Below are 17,087 nucleotides of genomic sequence, written 5' to 3'. Positions count from 1 at the left end.
AGAGAACATTGATGGCGAGGACGTAGGGAAAAAGCACCCTTAGGTACTGTCGGTGGGGATGAAAACTGGTGCGTTCACTGTGGAAAACAGTACGGAGGTTCCTCAGAAAAGTAAAAATGAAAGTACCATATGATCCAGGAATGCCTCTACTAGGTATTTGCAAAGAAGATGAAGACACTAATTTGCAAAGATACCATTATGTTTATTGCAGCATTATTTGCAATGGCCAAATTATGGAAGAAGCCAAGTGTCCATCCACTTATGAATGGATAAATAAGATGGGACATACATATATCTCTCTTACATATATATATATATATCTCACATATATATATCTCCTGTTATATATATCTCCCATATATATATGTATCTCCATATATATATATCTCCCTTATATCTCTATATATGTATGATATATATATATATGTATATGTCCCATATATGTATTTCCCATAAATATATATCTCCCATATATATCTCTCTCATACATAATATATTTCTCCCATATGTGTCTGCCATATATATACTGTATATATGCTGTATATGTATATATATATCTCCCATTTATATCCCATATATCTCCTATATGTTTCCCATATATAACTCACATATATATGTCTCTATATATCTCCCATATATATCTCTCCCATATATATCTCTCTCATATATATCTCCCATATATATATCTGCATATATATAATCTCCCATATATATCTGTATATTTATGCTTCATGATATGTGTATATATATCTCATATATATATATCCCATATATATCTCCTATATATATCCCATATGTATCTCCCATATATATATCACACACATATATCTCCATATATAACTCACATATATATCTCACCTATATATGTCTCACATGTATATATATCATCTCACATATATATCTCACATATAACTCACATTTATATATATCTCCTATTATATATATCTACATTTTGTATATATATATATCTCCATGTATAAATCTCCAATATATATCTCATATATATATCTCCCATATATACATATATCTGTATATATGGTGTATATGTGTATATATACATCTCCCATATATATCCGATATATATATATATCTCCTATATATATTTCCCATATATATCTCACGTATATATATATATCTCCCATATATATCTTTCTCATGTATATATCCCATATATATATATCCCATATATATGCATATATATATGTATATGTATGCTGCATGATATGTGTATATATATCCCATATATATACCTCCTATATACATCCCATATATATATGTCCCATATATATCACATATATATCTCCCATATATATATCTCTCCATATGTAACTCACACATATATATCTCACATATATGTCTCACATGTATATATATCATCTCACATATATATCTCACATATAACTCACATTTATATATATCTCACACATATATCTCCCATTATATATTTCTATACTTTGTATATATATCTTCCATATATATATATCTCCCATATATATATATCCCATATATATATCTCCTATATATATCTCACATATATATAAATATCACCCATATATATATATATATATCTCCCATATATATATATCTCCAATATACATATCTCCAATATATATCTCCAATATATATACATATCTTCAATATGTATCTCACACATGTATATCTCACATATGTATATATATCCTGTTATATATATCTCCCATTATTATGTATCTCCCATATATATGTATATCTCCATATATATATCTCCCATATATAAATATAATCTCCCATATATGTAATCTCCCATATATATCTCATATATATATCTCACATATATATCTCCCATTATATATATCTCCCTTATTTATGTATATCTCCATATATATCTCTCCCATATATATATTTCTCCCATATATCTCTCTCCCTATATATATCTCTCCCATAGGGCAGCCCCGGTGGCGCAGCGGTTTGGCGCCGCCTGCAGCCTGGGGTGTGATCCTGGAGACCCAGGATTGAGTCCCACATCGGGCTCCCTGCGTGGAGCCTGCTTCTCCCTCTGCCTGTGTCTCTGCCTCTCTCTCTCTCTCTGTGTCTCTCATGAATAAATAAATAAAATCTTAAAAAATATATTCATATATATCTCTCCCATATATAAATATAATCTCCCATATGTATAATCTTCCGTATATATATATATCCCATATATATCTCCTATATATTTATCTCCAATATATAAATATTCCCATTTTATATCTCCCATTAATATATCTCCTATATATATCTCACATATATATCTCCCATTATTATATATCTCCCATATATATGTATATCTCCATATATATCTCGTCCATATATATCTCTCTCACATATATATATCTCCTATATATATCTCACATATATATATCTTACATATGTCTCACATACAACTCACATTTATATATCTCACATATATATATCTCCCATATATATATCTCCCATATTTATCTCACATATGTATCTCCCATTATATATATCTCCCATATATATATATATATCTTCCATATATGTATGCATATATATGCAAATATATATATACGGTGGAATATAACTCAACCATAAAAAAGAATGAATTCCTGCCACAGACTACAAGAATAGATCTAGAGGGTATTATGCTAAGTGAAATGAGTCAGGCAGAGAGAGCCAGATACCATATGATTTCACTCATATGTCGAATTTAAGACACAAAACAAATAAAAAGAGAGACAAAGAAACAGACTCTTGCCTATAGAGAACACTGCGGTGCTTACCAGAGGGGAAGTGGGAGGAGGGATGGGGATTCTGAGGAGCAGTGAGAAATCTACAAAATTGTTGAATCAAAATATTGTATACCTGGAGCTAACAGAATGCTGTATGTTAGTTATCCTGGAATCTTTTTAAAAATCCACTTTTCTAGAGTGATAGCATGTGAATATCACGGAAAATGCTCAAGTGGGAGTCTGTGAGAGGATGAAATACAGTGATGTGTGAACAGCTACATCTTCAACTGTCATCATGATGTGTGAGGATAAACATGCCCAATTGTGAGTGTTCCTGTATGTGAGTCAAAGACATTAATGTGTGGATGTGACACTGTTGAGGTATGCGGCTATGATTGTGTTTCAGTGTGTTCCTATAATCACGACAGGATGTGCTTGTGATAGTGGAGCAAGTGTGTGACAATGCCCACCTGTGCAAAGGATCTCCTGTTTGGATGCAAGTGTGAGATCAGCCAGCCACCCGTGTGAGTGTGATAGCGGGGTCATGCACGTACCACATTTGTGAAAATGTCCATGTGGGTGTGAAACACCTGAGTGTGCAAGCCCCATCATATTGGAGTTGGTGAGCAACAACACGGCATGTAAGAGGGACAGCATTTGGGGCAGTGAGGACAGCCTGTCCCAGTGTGTGTGGCCAGGAGGGTCTGGGTGTGCACGGGAGTGAGAGCACCCAAGTGTGTGTCTGAGGACATGAAGGCCAAGGGTGAGGGAGTGTGAGCGCCCACCCCCCAGCCAGGACCAGGGAGCTCCAGGACCCAGAGAAGCCCAGAGGGCACACGCGGCCCCCTCCCCGAGTCACATGCCACACTCCACACCCGCAGTACCCCTCTGGGTCAGGCCCTTGCCAGAGACAAACCAGTTGGGTGACCCCCTTCCTGAAAGGCCCATTGTTAGGAGACGCTTATCAGCCGCACCTACCGGGCCCCCTCCGCCCGGGGCCCTCCGCTTGCCTGCCCCCCAAGAGCTCCAGGGGGGCTGCAGCTCCAAGGACACCGGGGGCCCTGGACTGGGCCTGCTCTAGGCCGCGGCCCATCAGCCTCTGCACCGCCACCCATGGGAGGCCCTCGGCACACACAGGAGCAGAGGCTGGCTCCCTGCAGGGGCCTCCATCCAGCCCGACGGGGAAGCGAGGCAGACCGCCGCAGGACGGGCCTGGGACAGTGGGCAGGGGGTTGGGGACACAGGGCAGGCCCTCCTTTAGGGCAGAGGGGCAGGTTTGGGCACCCACACCTGAGAGGCTGTCCCGGCTGCTGGGATCACCTTGACTATGGGATATTCTCCCCGAGGCCTGCGAGGCCTGGGTGACCTGCCCCGGGCCCCTCCCGGCCCCCTGCTCCTTCTGATCCAGCCACATGGGCCAGACTGTGCCCCCAGCAGGCCAGGCGCCCTGCAGCGGCCTGCACCTCCAGGAGGCCCCGGCTTTCCCTCAGGCCCCCTGTGGGGAGCTCCTTCTCGCTGCCACCAACAAACAGAGACCCACCCCCAAGCCTGGCCGGTCCTCAGGGGGACTCCACAGAATCTGCCCGGAGCCGGCCAAGCCCATGCGGGCGTCCTGCCCAAGAACCCGGGTTCCGATCCCAGAGCTCCTCTAGCTGCGCCCTTGGATAAGCCCCTACCTGTTTGGGCCTCAGTTTCCCAGCTGTAAGACGGAGATCGGGACGCCTCCTTCGGGGCTCAGCACCCGGGCTGGTACACAGCAGGCGCTTAATCACTGTCCCCTGCTACGGGTCCAGCTCCAGGGCTTCCCTGGGGCGGGGACAGGCGTCTCCAGACGCGCCGCCCCCCCCCCCCCCCCCCGTGCGGGGTCCACGCAAACCGAAATGCAAACGCAGCAAGCGCGGGCTCGGCGCAGTGGCCCGGGGAGCGCGTGGGGGCGCCCGGCCCCCCACAGCCCCGCGCGGGCGCTGAGCGGCGTCCAGCCCGGCTCTCAGCGATCCGTGTAAATGTTTACACCGGGCGGGCGGCCAGGCCCCGCGCGGCCCGACACCAGGCGGCCGCCCGGGAATGTAAACGCGGGCTGGGGCCGCGGCAGCGGCGGCGGCGGCGGGGAGCGGCTCCGCGGGGTGGCGCCGGTGCGCAGGCGTCAGGGCACCTACTGTGTGCAGCGAGCGCGCCGCGACCTGCGGGCCGGCACCCTGCGTCGGTGCCCGAATGGGGCACGCTCAGGCCACCCCGGGGGCCCGGGGCTGGGGGCGAGGCCTCGGGGGAGACGCCCGCCCCGTCCAAGGCGAGACGGAGCGGGGAGCGGAGAGGGGACGAGGCGGTGCAGGGGCGATGTGCCCGGTGGGAGGACCGCACTGTGCACAGGCCGGGGTGCCGGGGCCGCTTGCGGGCGTCACTTTACCTGCTCAGAGAGGGGCGGGGCTGCACACCCGAGGCCCCCAACGTGGAAGGGGCACCCTCGACCCCAGGGCTCCTGCCTCTCAAGCTGTGCTCTAAGCACCATCTCAGCTCCACCCCCTGGTCCCACAGTGCCCCCTGCTGGGGCGCCCACACCTCCCTCCACGCTGCCCCCAAGCCTACTGGGCTCCACCACCGCGGCCTCAGGGTGCATGGGCCCCCGTTGGTCCAGGCTGGGGCCCTTGCACCGGCTGCTCCCCGCTGCAGCGATGCCAGTGCCCTGTGCCTGGCTGAGATGCCCTCCTCCTTGCTCGGGTCTCAACTTCCATGGCTATTCAGGGAAGCGCTGTGGGACCCCGCATGGGGGTGCTCCCCCTGCCACCGCCCGCACCGCACCCGCCCTCTTCGTGGGCAGCATTTTTCACAACCTTGTGCAGCGGGTTCTTGATGTATCGTGTGGACGTCGTGACTGATCATTACGCAGAAGTGGATGGAAATCAGGGGCCCCGCCGTGCCCCGGTGCCTGGCCCAGCGCCCTGTTCGCGTGCGTTCCCTACAGGCAGACGGACGGAGGCCGCGTGGCTGACCACCCGGGGCCCGCAGGCCGAGGATGCAGCGCTGGAAGGCGGCAGCCTTGGCCTCGGTACTCTGCAGCTCGGTGCTCTCCATCTGGATGTGCCGCGACGGCCTGCTCCTCAGCCACCGCCTGGGACCCGCGCTGGCCCCGCTGCGCCGGCCGCCTCGCACCCTGGACGCCCGGATCGCCCGCTTGGCCCAGTGTAAGCGGGTCCCCGACTCGGGGGGGCGGCCCGATGTGGAAGTTCCTGCAGGGGCCACAAGCAGGCTGAGAGGAGAGGGATGGAGGGAGGGCGCAAATCCGCGCAACGGCCTGGCGGGGGTGGTGGGGGGGTGGGCAGGGGAAGGCGGGCGGGGGGGGGCGTGGTGCTGGGAGCTGGGGTCTCTGGGCTCCGCTGTCACCGGGAACGAGGCTCCGGGGCTGCGGGGCCAGGGCGCCACCGGGAGATGAGACCCCAGCGGCCTCCACCGCGCAGCGCAGGGCGTGGGGACCCGAACCCCAACGCGCGGCGGGTGGACAGGGACGGGGTGGGGGGAGACCCCGAGACACCTAGAAATGCAGAGAGAGACCGAGACAGGGACGCACGGAGCCCGGGACACGCACCAGGGTGGGAGAGACGCCGCGGGAGGGGCCGGGGGCGCGCACGTGGAAGTGCGGGCGCACGAGGGCCAGGCCGCCCCGCCCCTGCCCCGCCCCTGCTCAGGCCACACCCACCCGGGGGCGGGGCGGGGTCCCGACCTGGCGCGCGCTCGGTCCGCGCGGGAGCCCGAAGTGAGGGCGCGGCGCGTGCATGCGGCCCGCGTGCGAGTCGGCGCCAGCCCTGCCGCCCCACACAGTCCTTTCTCGTCCTCACAATGGACAAGGGTGGCCTCGGGCACGGGCTCCACTTCCGCCCGCGCTTCCTCCTGCAGGCCCCGAAGCCCTGTCCAGGACCCCTAGTCCCGGAGCCCCGGGTGGGGCCACCAAACCCCAGTGCGGGGAGTGGAACCCGGGGGCACCGCCTCCGGGACTCAGGCACCAGGAAGGGTCTTGGTCCATGGGCGGGTGCTGGCCCCCTGCATCCCGTCCCTGGGCACAGCCCTACCAACCATGGGGAGGAGTGGCCGCTGACCCCCGCCCCCAGCCCCCGGGGTCCCAAGGGTGGGCCTGAGACCAAAGCGCTGATGGTGGAATTTCAGGCTGGGGGGGGCGGGCAGCGCAGGATGGGGAGGGGGTGGGGGGAGCTACTGCTGATCTCCTCTTTGTGCTCCAGACCCTGTGCAGGTGGCCAGGCCTGCTGGAGGGAGGCAGGGACAGATATACCAAGAGATTATTCACTGTTTATCTGAAATTCAAATTCAGCTGGGCATCTGTACTGTATCTGGCTGCCTCCCCCTCCCCGCCCCTGCCCCCTGGAATAACTGTGTAGATGCATACCTTAGGGGTGAGGCCATTACTGGTGGGATGTTAGGGTACCCTAAGTAAGGTGAGGCAGGCTTGAACCTAACCCCAGAGCGGCCGGTTGGCCACCCAGCTCTGGCCCCTGGGCTTCAAGAACTGGAGACTTGCTCAGTGGATCCCCGCCATCCCCTGACCCAGTTCAGCCAAATCGGACTCTGCAAGAATCCTTGAGCAGACAGGTAAACTGAGGCACAGAGCAGGGCCATCACATGCCTGAATTCATACAGGCCTAAAGTGGAAGAGCGAGGCTCAGAGCAAGGTTTGTCTGATTCCTGAGACCCCCCCCCCCCCACACACACACAGTCCCCTCTCTTTGGGACTTCAAGTGAGCTTTCTGCTTTGAGAGCCAGGGGTGCCAACCTTAGGGACGGGGGGGGGGATCAACTCAAGATCCTCTCCCAGCCGCAGCATGCCTGCCACCTGCTCAGCAGCTGGGAGCCCCTGACTGCAGTTCCTCTCCCAGCGCCCCTGAATTTGCCACATCTGCCTGTCTGTCCCAGGGCTGCAGAGGACGGGGGCAGCACAGCTGTCTGGAAATAAATTTAGGCTCCCGGGCCCTGGGAATCTGTGACTCCGGGCACCTCCTGGCAACCGTGGGAGCACAGGGTTGGACATGGGCCAAACTTGGGCACGTGCTGGAATGGGGAAGAAGGCTGTTTGGCCTCGTCCCTCTCTCTGCCACCTGCTAATGCTTGGCCTTGGGCAAGTCTCTGCCCTATTGGATGCCCAGGTACCTGTCCTGTAATATGGGGGGGGGGCGGTGATATTGGCTGCTGCCTCAGCGAGGACCCCACCCCTCCGGACCCTCACATGCAGGCTTCAGTGCCTGCGGCTCGTCTGCACGTTATGACCTGCTCAAACCCCCGACTTGGTGCTATGGTTGGAGAAACTGAGTCCCAGCACACGGTGCAGCAAGAGGGACACGCGTGGGTTTGGGGGTGGGGCCCCCATATAGTGAGCCAGAGACTGCAAGAGCTCAGCCAAAGGGTGAGCGGCTTGGAGCATGGGCTGTAGCTCCCGAATTCGGTCCGAAAGGGTACACCAGTTTCGGGAGGCATCCCAGCACGGGGGGTGGGGGTGGAGGCACTGGGGCCAAGCAGGGACAGGGATTGGGATCACAACCCCCCCAGCTGAGTCTTCCCTCTCTTCTCTGCAAAGAGGTGGGAGCAGCTCAGTGAACGGAGAAGAACCCCCCGTGCAAGGCTTCGTAGGCACAGGTCACAGTGAGGAGGGGGTGACCACAGGGAGTGGGACGCCAGGGTCAGCTCAGCTCACCGTGGCGCAGGTGCAAAGCGCTCCAGAGCCCCGGGGAGGGGCGCCGGCCCTGAGCGGCCCCCTCGGCGGGGTCCAGCGCGGGCTGCTGGTAGCGAGCGGGCCCAGCGCGGGCTGTAGGCGGGGGCGCCCTGCGGTCGGGGACCCGGCGGCCCCCAGCCACCCCCTTCCCTCCCTGTCCTCGCAGATCGAGCGCTGCTGCAGGGCGCCCCGGACGCCGTGGAGCTGCGCCAGCTGACGCCCTGGGCCGGCGGGGCCGCAGGACCGCGCCGGCGGGCGGGGCCCCGGCGGAGGCGCGCGCGGACCGGGAGCCGGCCGTGCGGGCTGCGCGAGCTCGAGGTGCGCGTGAGCGAGCTGGGCCTGGGCTACGCGTCCGACGAGACGGTGCTGTTCCGCTACTGCGCAGGCGCCTGCGAGGCGGCGGCGCGCGTCTACGACCTGGGGCTGCGGCGGCTCCGCCAGCGGCGGCGCGTGCGGCGGGAGCGGGTGCGCGCGCAGCCCTGCTGCCGCCCGACGGCCTACGAGGACGAGGTGTCCTTCCTGGACGCGCACAGCCGCTACCACACGGTGCACGAGCTGTCGGCGCGCGAGTGTGCCTGCGTGTGACCCTACCTCCGCGGCGGGCGGGCGGCGGCCAGGGCGCCCCACGTCCCGCCTGGCGAGCCCCGCGGGGGACTGCGCGTGCGCGGCGGGGGTGGCGGGGGCGGCGGGGGCGCCGGGGCCTCGCGAGTCTGCAGCACCTGCACCGAGTAAAGTGTGGAAGACGGAGCCTGGCTCGTGATTCCGCGTCCCGGGGCCCCAGTGGGGGGGGGGGGGGGGCGCCAGCTGCACCGGGACAGGGGACGGGTCCCGCCCGTAAGGTGCGGCCCGGGATGGGACGGGCACCCGGTGCCGATGACGAGTCAGAGGTCCAGGTGGACCAGGCCTCCGTCCCCACGGGCGTGCTCAGGCCCCGTCCGCCCCCACCGGCGTGAACTCACAGCCACTATCTCTTTTCACTTGCTAAAAATACATGTGCGCTGCGCGTCTCCCTGTGGGGATAGGTCTGGGGCGGCCGCCAGGCCCGTCCAGGCCGAAACCGGCGCCTGCTGGGGCGGAGCCGTCCCCAGGGACCGGGTCCTGGTCCCATAAAAGCCCTGGCCGCAGCTCCGGGGGGATTGACGACGCGTCCCCGAGGAGGACAGAAAAAGCGGTGTCACCTTGCTGCTTGGCAGGTCCGGGACACAGCGGGGTGCTGGGTTCCCAGACCAAGGGGAGGCTGGGTGGGTCCCGGGAGGGGCGCGGCAGGGGCTGACACCCTGCAGACCTGTGGGCAGGGAGCCCCCGCTCCTGCCGGTCAGAGTGGGTCCTGGAGGGCACAAGCCCCTCTGCAGCCCACACTGCTCTTCCCCTCTGCCCTCACCCCACCGCGGCTCCGGGGAGCAGCCCCTTCCCTCCCCACTGTTCCCCTAGAATGACCTCCCCCCTGCTTCCCTGACACTGAGCACAGTGCCGCCTCCTCAGCACAGGCCTTTCCCAGACCCGGTCCCCATCAGGAACCCTGAGGGCCCAAAGCAGAAGCTGCCCCGTGAAGGATGATCCAGCCCAGCAGGCCACTCCCCAGTTCCCCGCCACCCAGGTCCCCGGCTGCAGCTGACACCCCGAGGCAGGTAACAGGCAGGACTTCCAGGGGTTCCTGGGAGCAGGGCCTGGCAGCCAGGCCCCAGCCCATGGGTGGTCTGCTGGGAAGGCAGTTCAGGGCTGAGGGTGGCTGGGCTCCCCACCCAGCCTTGCACAGTCTCCTGACTCTGAGCTTTGGGGTGGTGGATGCCCCCTCTGTTTGGGCTGTCTCAGCCCAGCCGTGGCAGACAAGCCGGGGTCCCCGTCTGCTTGAGCAGAAGCCAAGCCTCAGTTTCCCCATCCCAGATGGCCCTGAGCCACAGAGGTGGAAGTTACTGAGCCCCTGATGCACTAGTGGGAAAGTGACCTTGGAACGCAGGTTGGCTGCCCCTGAGGCCAGTGTGTGTGTGTGTGGACGCGGGCGGGAGACGGCTGTGTGCTCACCCTCTCAAGGCCCCCTGGCACCTCAGCCTCCTGGTCTCCCAGTCAGTTCCAACAGCCCAACCACAGGGCGCTGGCCCAGCCCACCAGGGAATTGGAGCAGAACTCAGCTGCCCCCACGGACCCCAGGCCTGGGATTCTCTGTGGTGCACAGCACTCCCTTGCACAACACACACACACACACACACACACACAGGCAGCACAGTGTGGAGCTCCGTGGGGCTGAGCCCATTGGATCACACGCGCTCACGCAGTCCATATGCGTATGCTGAGTCGTCACTCACCGTCACACTAGACGGGACACAGCTCTCGTGGGCAAAATCACAGGGGTCAGGTGTTTGCCGGCACCCCGTGGGGTACTGGAGCCAGTGGTCTCACTCGCAGACTCATGGGTCACCACTTGTCACACACTCACGGCATCCACGGTCTTCCCCCTCACCTTTGCTGGCAGGGCCTGCCTCCCTGAACCCAGACTGCCTGGTCTTCACCCCCACCCCACTGTGGGGCTTGACCTCAGGGTTTTTCCACCTCTTGACATTGGCAACCAAGCCACTCTTGGTTGTTGGGGCCGTGGGGGACCTGTGAGCTGTGGATCGGCATCCCCGGCCCCCACCCACTGGGTGCTATCAGGCCATGTGCAGCTGTGACCACCACAAGCCTCCCAACACTTTGCCGAGGGCGCCCTGGAAGGCAGAGTCACCCTGGGGTGAGAACGGCTGTTCTGGAATCAGGGAGAAGACACCGGGTTTACCAGAGCATTCCCATATGGAGAATGGTGCCAGTATTGCCCATCGGCGTGCTCCCCGGGCAGTCCACAACAGCAAGGTGACCACTCCCAGACCCAGCAGACCCATCACCGGGGAGCGGGACCCCATGGCCAGTTGCCTGGGGTGAGGCGTTAGTGGGCGAGGTGTGTAGCAGGGGCACCGCAGCTGGTGGGGCTCCTCGCAGGTGAGTCCCAGTGAGGCTAGGTGTCTGGGTGCCGATCCCCAGCCATGTGGTCACCGACAGCCAAAGTCCCCAGCAGCTGAGACCCCCAGGATTGAGGCCCCAGCAGGTAAGGTCCCCGGAGCCCATCTCCTGGCTCAGAGTGTGGTAGCTGAAGTCCCAGGCCAGTGAGCTCTCCAGCCACCCAGGTCCCAGGCAGGTGGGATTCCTGGCAGGTGTCATTCCCAGGAGGTGAAGACGCCCCTCCCGCAGCAGATGAGTCCCAGACAGGTGAGGTGCCCAGCAGGTGTGGTGCGGAGCAGCCCGGGCCCAAGCTGCCCGTCAGGTGAACCAGGAGGCTATGCTGGGCACCGTCTGGTAGGCGGAGTCCTGTTGCAGCCGCCAGCAGGCTTTGCAGAACATCAGGGACCAGCTGAAGGTTCGAGGCCGCAGTGTCTCCCGCCAGCGGAAGTAGGCGAGGTAGCGGGCGTCGTCCTTGTCCAGGGACAGCAGATACTGGGCCAGGTCCTTGGGGCTCTGGAAGTCGTCGACGTGGATGAAGGCGTCGGCAGGCAGGAATTGTTCATAGCTCTTCCTGCTGGGGCCCAGCACCACGGGCACGGCCCAGGCGTCCAGGGCATTCCTCCACAGCTTCTCCGTGATGTAGTCGCGATGCAAGGAGTTCTCGAAAGCCAGGTAGAACTTGTATCGGGACAGCGTCTGCATCATGTCCCTCTGCGGCAGAGGCTTGTGGCGCTGTCCGTACACATCCACTGGGACGTGAGCCTGCAGCCTGTGATAGTACCGCACCCTTACCGAGTCCTCCCTCCAGTTGGACACCACCCAGGCCACCAGCTCTGTCTTGGCCGAGACGTTGACCGGGGGCGCGGCTGGCTGACCCGGCCATGGCTCCAGCCAGCCGTAGGGCGTGAAGATGTCCGAGTCTCTGCGGTAGGACATGGTGAGATTGAAATATCCATCCAAGGCCTTCAGCTGAGTGCAGTGGCTGGGCGATTCCATGCTGAACCAGACCCAGCGCTGGCCAGGTGGCCGGGGGGACGTCGGGAGCTGCTCCTTCGGCCTGTAGCTGACCTCTCGGTGATGCACCAGGACTGCGTCTGCCTCGGGGTACACGCTGCGGTTGGCAGTCAGCCGGCAGTTGGTTGTGCCCGGCCACATATCTGAGCAGGGGGACAGAGCCACAGGGTTGTGGAATGGCCATGTCCACAGCAGGAGCAGCAGGGGCCCGCGGGCAGAGGACCCACCGGTGGCTTGGCAGGGTGCCCCGTGGGAGGTCACTGGGCCTGCCGACCCGTTGGGAGCCGTGGTGGGAGACTCTGCTGTGTTGGTCCTGGACATGAAGGACCACACGGGCTCTTCCTGGGACCAACGCATGTAAGAGAAGAAACACAGAGCCAAAAGCAGTTGGAACAGCACCCCGAAGAGATAGTGGCGCCAGGGACATCGGATCTTGGCCAGGTTGTGTGGATCCATGGATCAGTGCAGCTGGGGGGTGGGGTGGGGGGGAGCAGGGACAGCATCAGTGATAGGAACCGTGAAGCCCACGCCTGCCCACAAACCTGGGTTTCCCAAGTGACATTCTTGAGTCCTGAGGTCAGCACTGTTGCTCTTTGCAAGTTTACAGATGAGCCACCTGAGGCCAGGTGACTCGGTGGGAGACCAAGGCATAGCTGGAATCCCAGCAGTGGAGTCTGGCCCCAGAGCCCAGGCTCTGCAGCCTCTGAATCCGGGGAGGGGTCCCAGGGAGGTGGAGTAGCCCCCCAGGGCTCTCACGTCCCACCTTGCCCTTGCCCTTGCCCCTCCCAGCCTTTGCCAGACTCTTCCCCACTGCCCCGGAGTGGAGGCTTGAACCCAGGTCTCTGTCTGGGAGGGCTACAGTGGGCTTGGGCCTTGTAGGTTAGGCAAGAGCTCACCAGGTACCGGAGAGCTTGAGGGACAAGTTGTTCCCATAAGGGAACAGCCCAATGAGAGGCCTGGGGTGCAGGAGAGCCTGGCCCATTTGTGAGGAGAGCACAGGAAGTCCCTGCATGGAGTCCCGAATCGGGCGCCCTGCATGGAGCCTGCTACTCCCTCTGCCTGTGTCTCTCATGGATAAATAAATAAATCTTAAAAAAAAAAATCATCGTATCAGCACAGAGCCTCAGGGTAGATCTAGGTTTTCCAGAAACCAATACTTCTTCTTTTTCTTCTTCTTCTTTTTTTTTTTTGAGGGAGCAAGCAACCAAGCACACAAGCATGGTGGCCCCACAATGGTTGTGACACTTGTTATGTGGCTAATGCAACTGAGGAAAAGATAAATATTTTTTTTTTGGAAAAGATAAATATTATTTAATTTCAACAGTTATTTAAAAACTGAACAGTGTAGGGGCACCTGGATGCGTCAGTGGGTTAGTGGCTGAGCATCTGCCTTGGGTTCAGGCTGTGATCCCGGGGTCCTGGGATGGAGGCCCCCATTGGGTTCCCTGCATGGAGCCTGCTTCTCCCTCTGCCTGTGTCTCTGCCTCTCTCTCTCTCTCTCTCTGTGTGTGTGTCTGTGTCTCTCACGAATAAATACATAAATAAATCTTTTTTTTTTTTTTTTTTAAAGAGAGAATCCTGGACTGAGAGTTACCATCGCCCCCAGCAATTCCACTTCCCGGGTTCCACCCAAAGGAGCTGAAAGCAAGGGCTCAAATATTTGTACGCTTCTGCACAAAACACCTCTGCTGTTCTCATAATTGCACGGTTCTCAACTGCCAAAATTTGGCAACTGCCCAGATGCCCGTTGAGGTTGGGACTGGATAAACAGAAGGGTGTCCATCCACATGCTGGAATAATCTGAGCTTTAGAAGGAAGGACATCCTCACAGTGGCTCTAATAAGAGGAACCTGGAGGGCCTGCGCACAGGAGGAAAAGACAGTTGGACCCGACTTATTGGAGTCCACTTCCACCAAACATCTAGCAGAGGTAAATTCAAAGGGACGGGAGGTTATTTAAATGTTACGGCGGTGGGGGGGGGGGGTAGATTATCAGGGGCCTGGGAGGGTGGACGGGGAATGGGAAGTTTCTGCTATTGGGAACAGAGCTCACGTGTGGGGTGATGAGGAAGTTTCGGAACCAGTGGGGATGGCTGCCCCCCATCGAGAATGCACTTAATACCGCTGAATTGTACACTAAATAATGGGTAAAAGGGCAAATTGTATGTCACATGTATTTTGCCACAAGTTCTAAAATAATGCAACATTTTATTTATTTATTTATTTTTAAGTAGGCTCCACACCCAACGTGGGTCCCCCTCACCGCCTCCCACCCTGCCTGTCCTGGAGCCAGCCACGTGCCCCAATAACACATTTTAAAATTTAAATGTTATATTTTATTTATTTATATTTATTTATTATAAAATATTTTATTTACTTATTTGAGAGAGAACACACGAGTGGGAAGGGGACGGGGCAGAGGGAGAGGGAGAAGCAGACTCTCTGCTGAGCAGGGAGCCCGAGCCCGACTCGGGCCTTGAACCCAGGACCCTGAGATCATGACCTGAGCTGAAGGCAGGTGCTTAACTGACTGAATCACCCAAGGGCCCATGAAAGGTTACATTTTATTATATTTACTTTACTTTTTTAGTTTTTGAGAGAGAGAGAGAGAGAGAGAGCCGCTGAGCGGTGGGAGGGCAGAGGGAGCAGTGGAGAGTCAGCCCCCCACCCAGTGCATGACCTTGAATTCATGGAGATTTGGAAGCTTAACCCACTGAGCCACCCAGGCATCCCCTGGATGCTACATTTTAAAATAATGCAACCACAGATTTACCGGGGATGGGGGAATCCCTGCCAAGTTGAACCTGAGATACATTTTTCTCAGAAATAGAATGAAAAATGCTGCTGTGCTGGGATGCCCCAAAAATCAGGAAAAAAACAAAACAAAAAAAGAAAGAACAAAAGAAACTGGGGCACCTGGGTAGCTCAGTTGGTGAAAAAGCGTCTGCCTTCGGCTCAGGTCATGATCCCAGGATCCAGCATCGGGCTCCCTGCTCAGCGGGGAGCCTGCTTTTCCCTCTGCCTCCTCGCTCTCTCAAATAAATAAATAAAATCTTACAAAAGAAAGAAAGGAAGGAAGGAAGGAACAGAGAAAGAAAGAAACTAAACCAAAACCAAACACAAAACCTCCCTTTATTCAGGAGAGAGTCCAAGGTCAAGAACTCTCAAGGGCTCTGGGGTGCCGATGGGGTCCTGGCCCCTGGGGGCTCTACACCTGTGGTCTGGCCCTTAATTGGAACCTGCCACTCCCCCCGACTCCACCTCGGGGCCCCTGGGCCTAGAAAGACCCCAGGAGCACAGTCCCGAGGCCTCGCCCAGGGGGGCTTCTGTTGCATTCTGGGGGGTGGGGTGAGTTCTTCCCAAGAGGCCTTACCTGGGGCGGCGGTGGGCAGGGGCAGCTGCCAGGTGACCAGGGGGTTTAACACAGAGGTGCAGCAGATTTCTCAGGGTGTGGATTAGACACCAGGGAGGAAAAGGAAATGGAGCTACCGCGGTGGGGCGGCTCAGGTGCAGTCCAACCCCCACGCCTGCCATCAGGTGACCCAAGGTGCCCTGCCCCGGGAGCCCGGCCGTCACCGAAAAGCCAGCGGCGGGACTCCCCCAGTGTCCTCTGTGATACAGGGCTTTATAAGAAGCGCCCGGGTGTCTGGTCATCCAAATTACCCAAACCTAGTTCTTGGATGGATTTAGCCTTCAGCCATGGGAGCCATAACCGTGAAATGGGTGTCTTGTGAGTGGAGGTGACGTCTGGACCTACCCAAGTTGGGGCTGGTTGCCAGGAGGGTGAATTAGCACCCGTCCGATGAGTAAGGCCATCATTATGTGTGAAGCCTCCAGAACCCCCCAGAAGGACAGGCCTGGGAGCTCCCTGGTTGGTGAGCAGCTGGCGACTGGCAGGACTCACTTGCCTGGAAAGGCGAGGAAGCCCGTACCCTGCCCCGTGCCTCTCTCCGTGTCGCTATCGATTCGGGTCGTTTATCAGGTCCTTTAATAATCTAATAAACATAAGCCCTGGGATGGAGGCCCGCTGGGGCACCCTGGTCAGCGGGGAGTCTGCTTCTCTCTGCCCCTCCCCCACCCGTGCACACAGGCTCTCTCTTTAAATTTTTTAAAAAGATTTTATTTATTTATTAATGAGAGACAGAGAGAGACAGAGAGAGAGAGAGAGAGAGAGAGGGAGGGAGGCAGAGACACAGGCAGAGGGAGAAGCAGGCCCCATGTAGGGAGCCCAACGCGGGACTCGATCCCTGGACTCCAGGATCACGCCCTGGGCCAAAGGCAGGCGCTAAACCGCTGAGCCACCCAGGGATCCCCCCTCTCTCTCTCTTTCAAATAAATAAATAAAATCTTAAAAAAGAAAAAGTACAGGGGATCGCCTAGGCTTACAGCCAGCTTCTGCGGTGGGGGCAGAGGGCAGGCTAGTAGGAGTGAGACCCTAACTTCATGGGACCCGATGGTCCTATCACGGGTGGTACCGGAAGGGGGGGACTAGAGTGACCCCCCCACCCCCCACCTCCCGCCGCTAAGGCTTATGAGGCTGTGGGCATACTGTTGACCCATCCATGAAGGGGTGACCTAAGCCGCTGGTTCTGGAAGTGGGTTCTGCCGAGGGGTGGGCAGGGGTCCTTGGAAGGGGGAGGCGAGCAATTTCCAGCTACGAACCTCCCCTTTCACCACATC

At 56.9% G+C, this 17,087-nt stretch overlaps 2 protein-coding genes across 2 annotated transcripts; one reads left to right on the top strand and one right to left on the bottom strand.

The window, feature by feature from the left end:
- The first annotated feature begins 5,491 nt into the window (after nucleotides 1-5,491).
- Nucleotides 5,492-9,129, top strand: LOC112912755 (neurturin). The gene is made up of 2 exons (XM_025989376.2): nucleotides 5,492-5,893; nucleotides 8,591-9,129. The coding sequence occupies exons 1-2, from the start codon at nucleotides 5,725-5,727 to the stop codon at nucleotides 9,007-9,009; spliced, it is 588 nt and encodes a 195-aa protein (XP_025845161.2). The 5' UTR covers nucleotides 5,492-5,724; the 3' UTR covers nucleotides 9,010-9,129.
- A 2,003-nt stretch (nucleotides 9,130-11,132) lies between these two features.
- Nucleotides 11,133-12,864, bottom strand: LOC140593779 (3-galactosyl-N-acetylglucosaminide 4-alpha-L-fucosyltransferase FUT3-like). Its single transcript, XM_072718865.1, has one exon. It carries the CDS (start codon nucleotides 12,862-12,864, stop codon nucleotides 11,713-11,715), a length of 1,152 nt encoding a protein of 383 aa, XP_072574966.1. The 3' UTR covers nucleotides 11,133-11,712.
- Nucleotides 12,865-17,087: the final 4,223 nt, after the last annotated feature.

This window comes from Vulpes vulpes, chromosome 9 (assembly GCF_048418805.1).
Source record: "Vulpes vulpes isolate BD-2025 chromosome 9, VulVul3, whole genome shotgun sequence".
Taxonomy (NCBI): Eukaryota; Metazoa; Chordata; class Mammalia; order Carnivora; family Canidae; genus Vulpes; species Vulpes vulpes.
The sequence above is the reverse complement of the archived record's forward strand: the minus strand, read 5'-3'. Positions and strand labels throughout refer to the sequence as shown.

Coding starts and splice junctions, on each gene's coding strand:
- LOC112912755 (XM_025989376.2), top strand. CDS start 5,725: ATGCAGCGCTGGAAGGCGGCAGCCTTGGCCTCGGTACTCTGCAGCTCG. Junction 5,894..8,590: donor GATCGCCCGCTTGGCCCAGT/GTAAGCGGGTCC, acceptor CTGTCCTCGCAG/ATCGAGCGCTGCTGCAGGGC.
- LOC140593779 (XM_072718865.1), bottom strand. CDS start 12,864: ATGGATCCACACAACCTGGCCAAGATCCGATGTCCCTGGCGCCACTAT.